General features: G+C 46.8%; 1 protein-coding gene across 8 annotated transcripts in view; it reads left to right on the top strand.

The window, feature by feature from the left end:
• ATP2B4 (ATPase plasma membrane Ca2+ transporting 4) overlaps positions 1-13192 on the top strand; it is a 162828-nt gene that overhangs the window by 91070 nt on the left and 58566 nt on the right. For all 8 annotated transcript variants that reach the window (XM_081865330.1, XM_081865326.1, XM_081865333.1 and 5 more), the window contains exon 3: positions 9069-9266. In XM_081865330.1, coding sequence (XP_081721456.1) covers positions 9069-9266 — 198 coding nt within the window. The remainder of the gene's footprint in view (positions 1-9068; positions 9267-13192) is intronic.

Genomic DNA, 13192 nt, shown 5'->3' with positions numbered 1-13192 from the left:
CATGCATGTGGGAAATTGCCACTGCTCCTTCATCCATGTTGGTGGCCATCGCTATGTTTTGTGAGAGTGAATTTCAAAGTTTAGCTATGCACCGTGTCAAGAAATCCCTATCCTTAAAGAAATACACAACCAATCATTCGTTTTCTTCTAGATCTTTTGCTTCCTCCCATAACCTTTAAACTTCCTATTTTGCCCCCCTCCCCAGTCTTCATTTATTTCTTGCACACAGGCTTCTCTCCTATCACTTATAGTTGACTTCCTTCTGCCCTTTTCTAGATAAAAAGAGAGTTCAAGGCGTGCTCATAGGAGCCAGACTAGCTACTGATAAAGCCTTCTTTTTAAATCACAAACCACAAACACACTTTGTCTTTATAATAAACTTTAGTTTCCTCATGATAATGTTTGTTTTATCAATGTTTCCATTGAGAGATCAACATACATAGTACATGGACTTTGGAAATTGTGATTTCTGACCAAAGAAGGCTGACAAAGGATAGAAGGGAAATGACTTCTTCTTGGCAAATTGAAACCCAGACAGGCTTAAAATCTAGTTAGTGAACTAGCCTGAATTCGAAAATAAAGCTTCTCTGAGTTATAACAGGGAACGGTGGTTTGTCTTAAAGCAAATGCTTCTGACCTTCTTCTTATTGTCAGAAGAGGCACTGCAGGATGAAATTTCCAAAAGCATCACAACTGAGTTCTCTAAATCTCCACTTTAAGGCTGCCTCTGCACTTGTTGGCATCCGTCTGTCTCAAGAGGCAATGGAGTGCGCCTGGGGGGGGGGGTGAAGTCAGACTGTTGCATTAGCCAAGGCAGTGTGTACAGAGGTCCTGGGCTGCCCAGACAACAAGACTCCCCTCTCAGCCTCAGAGCAATATGTTGGAACCAGCTTGGCTGCAGGAGTTGCTGGAAGGAGGCGTAAAAGGCACCATCCAACCATCTTGGGGACCATCCAGATTTGTGTAGGGTTTACTTCTTAGCCATTTCTTCTCCCAAAGATATCCTGCAAGGCAACAGAGATTTAGGATGAGAGCTTTCCTTCTCCCAAATGGGCTACCATCCCAGGTTGACCATCCCCATCTGCCCCTCACTCCCCTCTACAGCACATGCAGAAACAGCCTTATTGACCATTAGACCCACTATTGATCTCGTCCGCTCAATCTGCCAGAGCCTGTCTTCACATGCAGGGGAAGTCCTTAACTTACCGAGGGTTTAAGACCCATTGGCTACCCTGCACTAATGTCTTCCTATACACCTATAGCCTGAAATTAGGGTAGCTAACTTGGACATTTCAGTAACTACACAAATCTGTGTGCATGCACTCACACAGTAAATAAGAGCTAAATTTCAATGTTCTTTCTCTTTCTGCCACTGCAGCTGGTGGTTGTACTGCCATTGTCAGCATGAGTCCTTTGCTATTAGGGTCTCTCACACGAGGTACCCTGAACTGGCAGGCGGTGTTTATTTAATATTTGCAATTCTATCCCACCTTTCCTCTAAGGAATTCATGGTTCTCCCCTTCCCCATTTTCATCTTCACAACAACCCTGTGGGGCAGATTAGGCTGAGAAACAGTGAGCAGCCCAAGATCACCCAGTGAGCTTCATGGACAAGGGGGGACACTGCATATATTACATCTAACTTGCCCGGTTGGCATGGGTAACAAGAAGTTCCGTGTAGGCAAGTGAGTGTGCTGACAGCGGAGAGGCGGATGGCTCCTTCCCTCTTCTGCTAGCCTTCTTAGTTTCCATGCTGACCACAGAGGAAGAGGCTTCTGGCCAGCATGGAAAAACACATCTCCATTTGTTTTCTGCCAGCATGCTGGGCAGAAGGCAGTATAAAAACTGCAACTAACTTGCTAAGTGGCTTGGAGCTTACATTTCCATGCTAGCTGCACAGGAAGAGGCTGCTCACCTTAGCAGGCTAATAAAATAAAACTGCTGACTAGTAACTGTGATGGGCTTGTTTCTAAGGTTATATATTACAACTGTATGTATTGGTGTTAAGGCTTATCCACTCTGGAGTTTACTTTGTGTTTGTGTTCTCATTTAAACTGTGTAGTTCACATTATGTTACCCATAAGCAACACCAAACGAAATGTTTTCTCTCTGTAAATTTCAGGCTCACAGGGCTTTCTCTGTGGCAACTCCTAAGCTGTGGAATTCCTTCCCCATACAGAAGTGCATCTGCCACCTTCTTAATGTTGTTTTCATTGTATGCTGAAGACTCACCTCTTTGTCCTGGCCTTTGACCCTGAGACATATATTCTCTTGACTGTAATTTGCTTTAAATTATTTTACTACTGGGTTGTTGTTTTTTAAAGATGCAGGAATCTCAGCTAAAGCATCCATGACCATGACAGATGACCATCCAACTTCTGCTTTAAAACCTCCAAGGAAGGAGAGTCCACAACTTCCTGAGGGAGACTGTTCCACTGTCGAACAGTTCTTACTGTCACCAAGTTTTTCCATAGTCAGAATCTCCTTTCTTAAAACTTGAAGGCATTGATTTGAGTCCTACCCTCCAGAGCAGAAGAAAACAAGCTTGTTCCCTCTTCAGTGTGACAGCCTTTGAGATATTTGAAGATGGCTATCATATCTCCCCTCATTCGCCTCTTATCCAGGCTAAACATACCCAGCTCCTTCAACCGTTCTTCACAAGGCTTGGTTGTTGTTGTTATTTTATCCACTGTACTTTTTATACAGCTACAGTCAGTGAAGCCCCATTTTCACACAGTGTACCGTTTATTTGTTTTCCTCTTAGTAGCTGGTTGCACAGTTGTGCACCCAAACAGCTGGTGGCTTTGTGGATGTAGGGCGCTTGCAAGAGATTAAAAGAAAACAAAAGCCAGAACTTGATTGAGGAGGGTGTCAGACAAGCACACTCCAACCAAACAACCCAATAATTTGCAGACACAGTAGAAGAAAGGCAGCATGCATGAAATACAGGAGCCTGGGAAGGAGCGAGTACTGTAGCTGGGAGAAAAATGTGTTGTCAATAAGACCAGCTATAGCATACCCAAGAAAGAGCAGCTCATTGCACCAGATTGGCTGTTCTGGTGTGCTTGAACTACCCCAGCCTCACTCCTGGCCTGCCCCTTCAACATCCTAGGACATGGTGGCAAGACTGCTGCTGGGAAGCCAGGCCCACAGTGGCACCCATCACCATCAGTCCCCAGCCTACTTTGGAGAATGACAGATTGATTTGAGGCAAAGTGACCCAGAGCATGGAGCTTGCCCACTTCAATGGAGACACATCCAGTCTGGTCCAGTGGGCCTCCTGTTCTCCTTTAGAGAAAACCAGGAATGAGCTTTCTATGGTGAATTGTATTTCACTTACTTTGGGGGAGGGTGGCTGTAAGGGGTGGGTTTGTCTTCAGCCTCTGCTCTGCCTGGTGTGGATGTGGAAAATACAAGATGAGGGACCTGGAATTAGAACGGGCCGGGAGGGGGGGGTAGTTTGAATGGAGCTGCATGGACAGTGACAGGGACTAGCTGCCTCTGTGTACTGTGAGCATACATTAAACATTAACATGTGTTTCCCAAGAGTGGTGCTGAACAGGAGGTGAAAGGGACCTGCTCCAAGGCCTTTGTAGTAAAATCCACATAGATTTCCACTTCCGTGTGCAATTCCTCCAATGGGAATCTGTTGCAAGAAATCGCTCCCAAGAATGAAGCTGTTATATTGGAGTAATTACCGGTACTTAAAGAACACAATCTCAGTGTTGTGTTTGTACAAAGTTATTTGAGTAGCACACCCTTATATTGCTTTTGTTCTCACTTGGGGAAGAGTTTAAGCAAGGTGAGAACTCCTTGTTATGTTACCAGAGTTGAGCCCTCTGTCTCTTCTCAAGCTGCCTCTGCCTATTTCTTTTCTGGAAAGCAGAACAAAGGAGACAGCTTGCAGAATAGTCCACGGTTCTTCACTAAGCACACCTCATCTTGTAGAGGAAAGTACTCCTGTACATAAAATAGTGTATAAGTAAATGTTAAGGTATACACCAAGCTTCTCCATGCCCAGTGCATGCCAAATGGCTTGGACTACAACTCCCATTAGCTCCAGCTGGCATTGTCAATGATCAGGGATGATGAGAGTTGTAGTTCCAAATATACGAAGGGTGCCCCATTGGGGAAGGCAATCCACCTTGGAGTAATGCTCATTAAATTGCATGCAGAGGTGGAGTTTGGAGCCCCTGCTAGTATCAGTGAAGTTAATGCTTCATTCAAAGAAACCAAAACAGTGCAGTTCTAGTGATCCCAGCAACTCTTTCCAGTAGGTCTTGCCCCAATGAGGCAGTTGTGGGGACTGAAGGTCCCCACCTTCCCACAGCTGTCTTAAGGCTCCTCACCTGGTTCCTTCCCTAGAATGCTAGTGTTCTGTTGTTCTGTCTCCTGTTGTTCCACCCTCTTCCATTTCTCTGCACATTCTTGTAGACCAGGGAGAAGGGGAGCTGATCACAGCAGGAGGGGGAGACTTCTTGATTCTTCAGCAGTCCGCTTCATTTTTGTCTCCTGGCCCTCTTCCTCTCCTTCCTCTGAGTCCAAACCACGCTCTGCCATAGCCTCTTCCTGCTCACTAAACCCTGTTGCCTCTTCAGTTCCCAACACCTCCTCGTCCTCCCAGTCTGGCCCCACCTCTCCCTCTGACCACTCATTGTCATCCCCCCACCATTCACCTGGCTATGAGACTTCTTCACTTGGGGGTTCCCTTGGGGTCCTCTGATCCAGCCAGTTCATGACAAAGAGTAGACTGACCGTGAAGGCTTAACTTTCCTTGAACATTCCCAGTCAGCCACTGGTCTCTGGAAATCTTTGAAAGTCCACTCAGGTCTCATTTCTGGTCCAGCCAGAGGTCCTAGCTCTACAAAAAATTGGCTCGGGAAATGTAGGGACGGGTATCCTTTCTTCTCTCCCAAAGCTAAGAGGATGAAGCAGCTTGCATTGGCTGCTCCCTGATCTCCCCGCTTTCTTCTCTTGGAGCTGCACTTCCTTGTTTTCCAGCTGTTCTGATCTGCTTGCTTTTGGATAAAAGCAACATTGATTTCTCTCTTCACTCTGGACATTTGTTTAAGCCAGCAGACTCCAGTACGCTCAAGTTTCTTCTTTCCATTTCCTGCCCCTTCGTCCTCAGGGAGAGGTGTAAGTCACCAGTCAGACAGCGTGGCAAGTTTTCCGGAGCTTATGTGCCTGCTGGGAACCCCTAGCAGCATCCCATATGTCAAAGAAAGTGCCAGCCAGATTGTTGCCATGCAGGGACATTATTCTGTCCTTTCCTGCCCAAGCAAAGCATTGTGGGAGCTGCCAAGACTCTGAGCGCCTTAAGTGGCAGTCCAACATTTTGGCAACTATTACATTTGAGAAGATCTTAAAAGCCAGAGTGATAGTCCCTGGGAGAAGGAGTCTTCATAGTTCTAGGCCACAGAGGGCTTCATGGTTAGAGCTACGGGCAAGCAATGAAGATGTGCTCAATCTCTCTCTGCCAAGGCTTTACAATTTAAACTTGGTCATTTGCTGTATTGAAGCATCACGTCCACCTAGTCATGCATGGTCATTCACTGGGTTTAGCCTACTTGATGACATCATTGAAGGAAAGCCAGCATGGCATAGTGGTTCATGTGTTGGACTAGAACCAGGGGAAGCAGAGTTCGAATCCTGACTCACCCCCAGTGCTGATCTGGGGACAGTCACCATCTTTCAGCCTCACAGAGTTGTGAGAATAATGGAGAGGGTCATGTACACCAACCTGAGATCTTGAAGGAAGCATGGGATGAAAATGAAAATATTGTATTCAACCTCTCTGCAGCTGTTGCATGGCCATGTTATCCCATTTCCTTCATAAATTCCATTCTCCCAAGGAAAATCCTGTCTCTTTGCAATATAAATTGAGGCAGTTTTGCCACTTGGTTCGTATCTGCTATAACTACCCTGGTAAACACCTTTAGTCGTAAAAGGAATTGGATGTTTCATGTTAGGCTCTATGGTAATAAAAATTATTATTATAAGGTGCTTAGCTCCAGCAGTGGTGTTCATTTCCCCCACCCCCCGCAGTATGGATTGTTTGGTATCTGTGCTTCCAGGGCATGAATTATTTTGGGGATTTGAAAGTCCCACTGATGTGTGAAAAGCTTGTGGGGAAGGGGAGGGAATCTGCAGCCCAGAATTCCAATCTAGGAGGGGGACAGTGGCACAGGTGCTGTTCATTTCATAATAATAACAAAAAAAGAATATAAATTAATATATTCAAGGATATATTTATTAGTGTGTCCAGTGTGATCCAGAAATAAATGTGTAAGCTGACTGTGTGTGTGTGTGTGTGTGTGTGTGTGTCAGAAAGAGAGAGAAAGAGAAATAATGTGTCAGAAAGAATATTTTATTTTGAAATATAGTAGGCCCTTGTGAAAAGTAACGCATTATCAGGTCACTTCTCGGTTTAAAAATGGCAAAATGTGCCTCTTCAAATGGAAAAATCCCTCCACACTTGTTGTATCTATACAATGCCCCCAACAGCCTTGTGATTCCTTTTAACCCCTAAAGCTGAGGCAGTGGCACAGCACTGGCAGCTGCCATTATAGCATCATAGAGCTTAAAGAGATCTCAGGGGCTGTCTACTCCATCCCACCCACCCAGCTAATTCAGGAAACCCAGTCCTCCAGCAGGAAACACTGCTGTTCCTATCCCCAGTTGCAGCAGAGCAGGGCCGTCTTACCCATAGGTGCTAGGAGTGGGGGAAACCCGGGCGCTGGGCTCTCAGGGGCGCCAGGCCGATAGTCTGGGGCCCAAGAGTTGAGTTCGGGGAAGAGCCTGCCCATCTGTCGGAGCACCATGGTGGGCTCTTCTGCTGTGGGTGGCTCTGTGCCTCAAGTTTGGGGGCAACTGAGCCAGTGAGATGCTGAGGTGGCCAGCCGGCTCTGCCCTCCGCGCCTGGGACTGGGCAACCAGAGAGCCACCAGGCAGATCTTTGCAGCCCTGCAACAGAGAGACTGGACAATGCATAGTCAGCTCAGGTTTAATTTCTAATTAGCTGGTCCATGTAAAAGGTAGCAGGAGCCAGATACTTAAGAAGTCATAAGATGGGGTGTTTGACCAACATGGTCATAGACTTGAAGTGGAGAAGAGATGAGAGTCTTCCCATCCATTCTTGAATTCCTCTTTCTTCTATTGTGTGCCAAGAATGTCTTCCCACACACACACCCAATAGCCTGCCTCGGAATTGGCAACCGTGAAATGAGTTCACATCACTTGCTGGCATGCCACCTTTCCCCAGATCACCCTGGTAGATTGCAGAGTGAACCCTCCGACCTGATATTTGAGCAAAGCTAGTCATGTAAGATCACAGGGCTCCTTCTGCTCCTGTTTGGTATTTCACGCCCCACTATCTGGGCTTCAGGAAAATCTGTGGGTGGCTGGGTGATAGGAACACCGGCATCCTTGACACCTTGCTCTCTTCAAGTGAGAACTGCCGTGCAGCCTCAACTGGCTTTCCTCCTTTGTTTCTGAGGAGTAGCAAGAGCTTGGGCAAAATAATACAATCTGATGGATGGGAATGGGTTTCAAGGCCTCTTCTTATTTTGCAGACATTTCTGTTCCTAGAATGCATGTGAAAATAACTTCTGTGATGAAAATCCTAATGCGGGATGAATGGGTTGTTGACCTGTGTGGTCAACATCTTTTGGATACTTGCCACAAGCGAGACAATAGCTAAGCCCCTTCCTATGTTGCTGCTTTGATCAGCTGAATGCACATTGTTATCTGGGAAGTGGACCCTGGTTGTCTTGCATTTAAAATGGGATTCTGTACACTTAACATTTCAAAAATCCCAATTATGCGATTAACTTGAATTATGCAGAGTAATTTTCTTTTTTGGCCTTGCCTAATTACTAATCCTCCTATTCCTAATTTATTCTGCACAAAGTTTTCTTTTAAAAATGTAGATCTTCCTCTCCCTCTCCTGAACTGTGGAGCAGGATGTGGTTTTAAACAGCTGTAAGAAAGACACCCAAAAGACAGGTGTAGCGATCACTACCAATCTGTGCAGCTGTCTTTTTCTTTTTGAATGTGGGTGGGTGTGTTAAGTACACTGTCAGTTAAAGTGAGCAGATGAGGGGATGTGTGTGGAGGTACTCTGGATTTTCACAGAAAATATTTGATTCCATGCCTGTGTGATAATAAATACAAAGTATTCTATTATTGGGATGCCAAAGTTCTCCAAGGCTGTAACATGTCTAGAGCAGGGGTGGGGAGATGAAATGTCTAGGGGCCTTTGTATGACCCTCAGAATTCTGCCTAGGCCAGACCCCTGATTGGCCCTGCTTTGTACCCTGAATTTTTTTGCCTGGCTGGAATGTGTCCTTGAACTTTGCAGCTGTTAGAAATCAATCTTCTAGGGTGGTAGCACTTCGGAACTCCCTGCCTGTTGATCATCCAGATCCCTTCACTGTACTCTTTTCTGCACCTGCTCAAAACATTTTTGTTTAGGCAAGCCTATCCCGATATATAGATGTTGACATGTGTTTATCTTCTACTGTTAATTTTAATTATCTCTTAAATATTTTTCAGTACTTGTTTTTAACTGTTCTATGCTGTGATAAGGTTTATATTTCTTGTAAGCAGCTTAGAGGTTTTATTAAGCCAAGTGATGTGTTAATTTTGTTAAATAAAGTAGTGTTACACAGTCTGGATGGAGGATAGAGAGGAGTGTGTGAGTGCAAACTCACCTATGATAAAAAGGTAACATTTACATTTGTTGCTCCACCCACTTTTGCCTCTGGCTCCACCCACTGCTGGCTTGTGTCCTCCAGAAGGGAATCCTGCCCTTGGGCTGCAAGTGGTTCTCCACCTCTCATTCATTCTCTTTGACATAGCAACTTCGTGTTTGCAATATTTATTTGCAAACAACATCTACCGCAGGAGAGCTTTACTGTTCACAGGGTGGGAAGTACTTTGTAATATACATAATGGAACCTGTGGAAGATGAAGGAAAGTGGGCATAAAGAGTGGGTTCAAAGTAATCATGCTTTTTGATACTCCCCTTTAATTTGCTCTCTCTTCCACACACCCTCTTTCTCGCAGGCCTCTCTGGGAACCCCGCGGATCTGGAAAAAAGAAGACAAGCATTTGGCCAGAACTTCATCCCACCCAAAAAGGCCAAAACTTTCCTGCAATTAGTCTGGGAAGCACTTCAGGATGTCACGTTAATCATCTTGGAAATTGCAGCCATAATCTCCCTGGGCTTGTCTTTCTATCACCCTCCTGGTGGCGATAATGAAAGTAAGTAACTGGGCTTTCCCTGTTTATGTAGCTTGGCTCCCAGGGCAGCATGGGGGAGACCCTGTGGGAAAATGGCAGACCTTTGGGGAGGGAGGGGTGTTGTGGGGAGAGGTAGTATATATTTTAATGAATGGTTGGTAGGGTGTGTGTGTGTGTGTGTGTGTGTGTGATGCGTGATGCTATAATGAATCTATGTTTAGGTTTCAAAATGTGTTGTTAGTTGCTTTGAGACCTTTTGCATAACAAATAACTAAGAAGTCTAATACAGGCAATATTCATGCCCAACTCTGCCCCGTTCCACCCCCTTTCATGATGTCTTTATGATGTTTGGGGACTACTTCTGAGTACGGCACTGTGCATGCATGTGCAATCGCACATCATTCAGACAAACCTAAACCAGAAGTTGCCTATAAATACTGCTACTACAAGGAATCTGTCAGGGATTCTTTAGTTGTGATTCCTGCATTGCAGTGACTTGGACTAGATGGCCCTTGGGACCCTTCCAACTCTATGATTCCATGAATTCTATTATTCTATGCTACTGCTAATAATAACAATAGATGCTTCAAGGCATGAAGCCATTCGGCACTCCTATCTGGTTGTCACAGCAGTCTGTCCACCTGCTTTTCTTGCCCCTCTGCTCCATTGCATAAGATTCCACTGGAATAGGAGGCCAGCTGTGTCGAGGTAGGGGAAAGCCAAACCTGTGTTGCCCTAGAGCTGCAAACTGGGCACCTTCCCAAGTGGGATATAGCTTCCCACCATGTGGGCCATTGCTTTAGAACAGGGAACCTGTGGCCTTTTGGATGTTGTTGGGCTCCCAACTCCCATCATCCACAGCACAGCCAAAAATCAGGGATGGTGGGAGCTGGGCCACAGATTCCTCATCTCTGCTTTAGAAACAATGAATGGCTATAGAAACAATGAATGGCTTTAGAAACAGTGAATCCTCATCTCTGCTTTAGAAAATGGCTCCACCCACTCCATCACTCCATCACCTTGTAACATAAAGTAGATCCTTCACATTTCTTAGAACAAGTGACTTGCCTTGTAAGATAAACCAAATCCTTCTCATTTCATAGACTTAATAATCTGTGCTCTCGATAAATGACTGTTTTGGGTGTTGCTGGGTACAGACCTTCACTGAGTGTAAATCTATGTTAACTGTTAATCTGTGCTGAATTTTCCCTAGCTGAACATTTAATTTTATATTCTCCCTTCTTTGTTCCCTTACCTGATTGAGAGTTAAAACACAATATAGTCTCTCCCCCCCCCCCAATTCCCCAGCTGGCAGCCTGGCTGTGTTTTCCTGCCCACTTTCTCGCTTACCAACTCTTACAAGTCTCGGCTCCCTAGGCCTTCCGTTCTTAACAGTGCCAACTGCAATGAACAAATAACATACAGCTTGATCCAAAAACTTCTGTCAATTAAAGGAGCTACTCCTAATCAGTTCAAAACATTCTCAAAGGAGAGCTACATCCTTTGGCCTGGCCAAGTCCCAGCAATTGAATAATTCAATTTTACCAATGAAATTCAGTGTAGTTGGCTTTAGATGGAGGATCCTGCCCCCCCCCGGCGCCACCACTGCTCTAAAATTTCCTGTCTATAATACAGTGGTACCTCGGGTTACATACGCTTCGGGTTACATACGCTTCAGGTTACAGACTCCGCTAACCCAGAAATAGTGCTTCAGGTTACGAACTTTGCTTCAGGATGAGAACAGAAATCGTGCTCCAGTGGCGCGGCAGCAGCGGGAGGCCCCATTAGCTAAAGTGGTGCTTCAGGTTAAGAACAGTTTCAGGTTAAGTACAGATCTCCAGAATGAATTAAGTTCTTAACCCAATGTACCACTGTATTGTACAGTATTTCAGAATCCTAGTAGACATGCTAGATGGTATTTCAGTGATGCTATAGCAATTTCTGCCTAAGCAGTAATATTACCCAAGTGGCATAGAAACAGAAGATGGAATCCTGTTCGTAAGTTATTTTTGTTATGCTGGTATCCAAATAATTTTATGGACTTGGGTAGAGATCAGTGGCTGAGAAATGGAAACTGTAGTGGAGAAAATGGGGCTGAAATGCCACCCCCACCAAATTCTCTCATAAAGGAAAGGAGATATCACTTGTTTCTGTCTTTATTGTTGTCTGTATTGCTGCTGTAAGCTGACAGTTCAAATTGAGCCACTTCCCTGACAGTAAGGAGGCTGTGATGGTTGACAGTATTGAACAAGGAAGGAGGGCAGCTGAGCTGAAACACTTGAAAGAACATAAGAGGAGCCTGCTGGATCAGGCCAGTGGCTTCTCTAGCCTAGCATCTTGTTCTCACAGTGGCCAACCAGAAGCCTGTGGAAAGCCTACAAGCTTCTCTGCCCACCTGCAATTCTCAGCAGCTGTTATTCAAAAGCATGCTGCATCTGAGAGTGGAGGTAGAGCTTAGCCATCATGGCTAGGAGCTGTTGATGGGCTTGCCCTCCATAAATTTACCTCATCTCAGACCTTCCCTCCCTCCCAGGAGATACAGCCCAATAATAGTTTCGAGCACAAGAGAAGAGACACTGTTATGGTCAATCTGATATGTAATTAGTCCATTCTCGAGCAGAGTATTTCTCATTCACAGAGATAAGGGAAGGTGGGAAGAAAGCCATTAAATGTACTTGTTGGTGTTCGCTCATACTGTGTCCAAAATTAAGAGCATGTAAGAAAAAAACAAATTATTCTTACTTGAAATAATTTTGTAACAGCATTAGCAAAGATGTTTTAAAAGCATAGGAAGGGTGATAAATACATTGGGATTAGGTTAGTGCTGATCACTGACTCTAAAACAGCCTTCACCAATCTGGTGCCCTCCAGATATTTTAGACCACAATGCCCAACAACCCCAGCCCTAAACTATACCTTAGTAGCCTCTGGTTAGGAAATACAGTGGTGCCCCGCAAGACGAACGCCTCGCAAGACGGAAAACCCGCTAGACGAAAGGGTTTTCCGTTTTGGAGGCGCTTCGCAAGACGAATTTCCCTATGGGCTTGCTTCGCAAGACGACAGCCCATAGGGAAATCTCCGGGACAGTGGGGAAGCGCAGCTCGTCTTCCCCGCTGTCCTCGGACCTCCTCCGAAGCCTGGCGGCGGGGCGGGGACACCTCCTCCCGCCGCCGGGCTTCGGAAGGATGCCCCGATGCCGGGCGGCGAGAACGCCTCCCCCCGCCGCCCGGCATCGGAACGATGTCCCGAAGCCGAGCGGCGGGGCGGGAAAGTCTCCCCCCACCGCCCGGCATCGGAACGATGTCCCGAAGCCGAGCGGCGAGGCGGGAAAGTCTCCCCCCGCCGCCCGGCATCGGAACGATGTCCCGAAGCCGAGCGGCGGGGCGGGAAAGTCTCCCCCCACCGCCCGGCATCGGAAGGATGCCCCGATGCCGAGCGGCGAGGCGGGAAAGTCTCCCCCCGCCACCCGGCATCGGAACGATGCCCCGATGCCGAGCGGCGAGGCGGGAAAGTCTCCCCCCGCCGCCCGGCATCGAAACGATGTCCCGAAGCCGAGCGGCGAGGCGGGAAAGTCTCCCCCCGCCGCCCGGCATCGAAACGATGTCCCGAAGCCGAGCGGCAGGGCGGGAAAGTCTCCCCCCGCCGCCCGGCATCGGAAGGATGCCCCGATGCCGAGCGGCGGGGCCGCGAAGCCTGGGCGCGCTGGCAACTCTCCGCAAGGAGCGCTCCCGCTGCTTGCGGAGAGGTCCGCCTGTCCTGGACCTCTTCTGAAGGCAGGCGGGGGCAAAAGTCTTTGTCCCCCCTGCTTGCCTTCCCAGGGGCTTTTAAATCGCCCCGGACAGCGGAGAAGTCCTCCACTGTCCCGGGCGATTTTAAAATGCCGCCCGCCAGAAGAGGTCGGGGGAAGGCGGTTTCCATAGGAACGCATTAATTGATTTTCAATGCAT

The sequence above is a fragment of the Podarcis erhardii genome, assembly GCF_964252035.2.
Source record: "Podarcis erhardii genome assembly, chromosome: 6".
Taxonomy (NCBI): domain Eukaryota; kingdom Metazoa; phylum Chordata; class Lepidosauria; order Squamata; family Lacertidae; genus Podarcis; species Podarcis erhardii.
The sequence above is the reverse complement of the archived record's forward strand: the minus strand, read 5'-3'. Positions and strand labels throughout refer to the sequence as shown.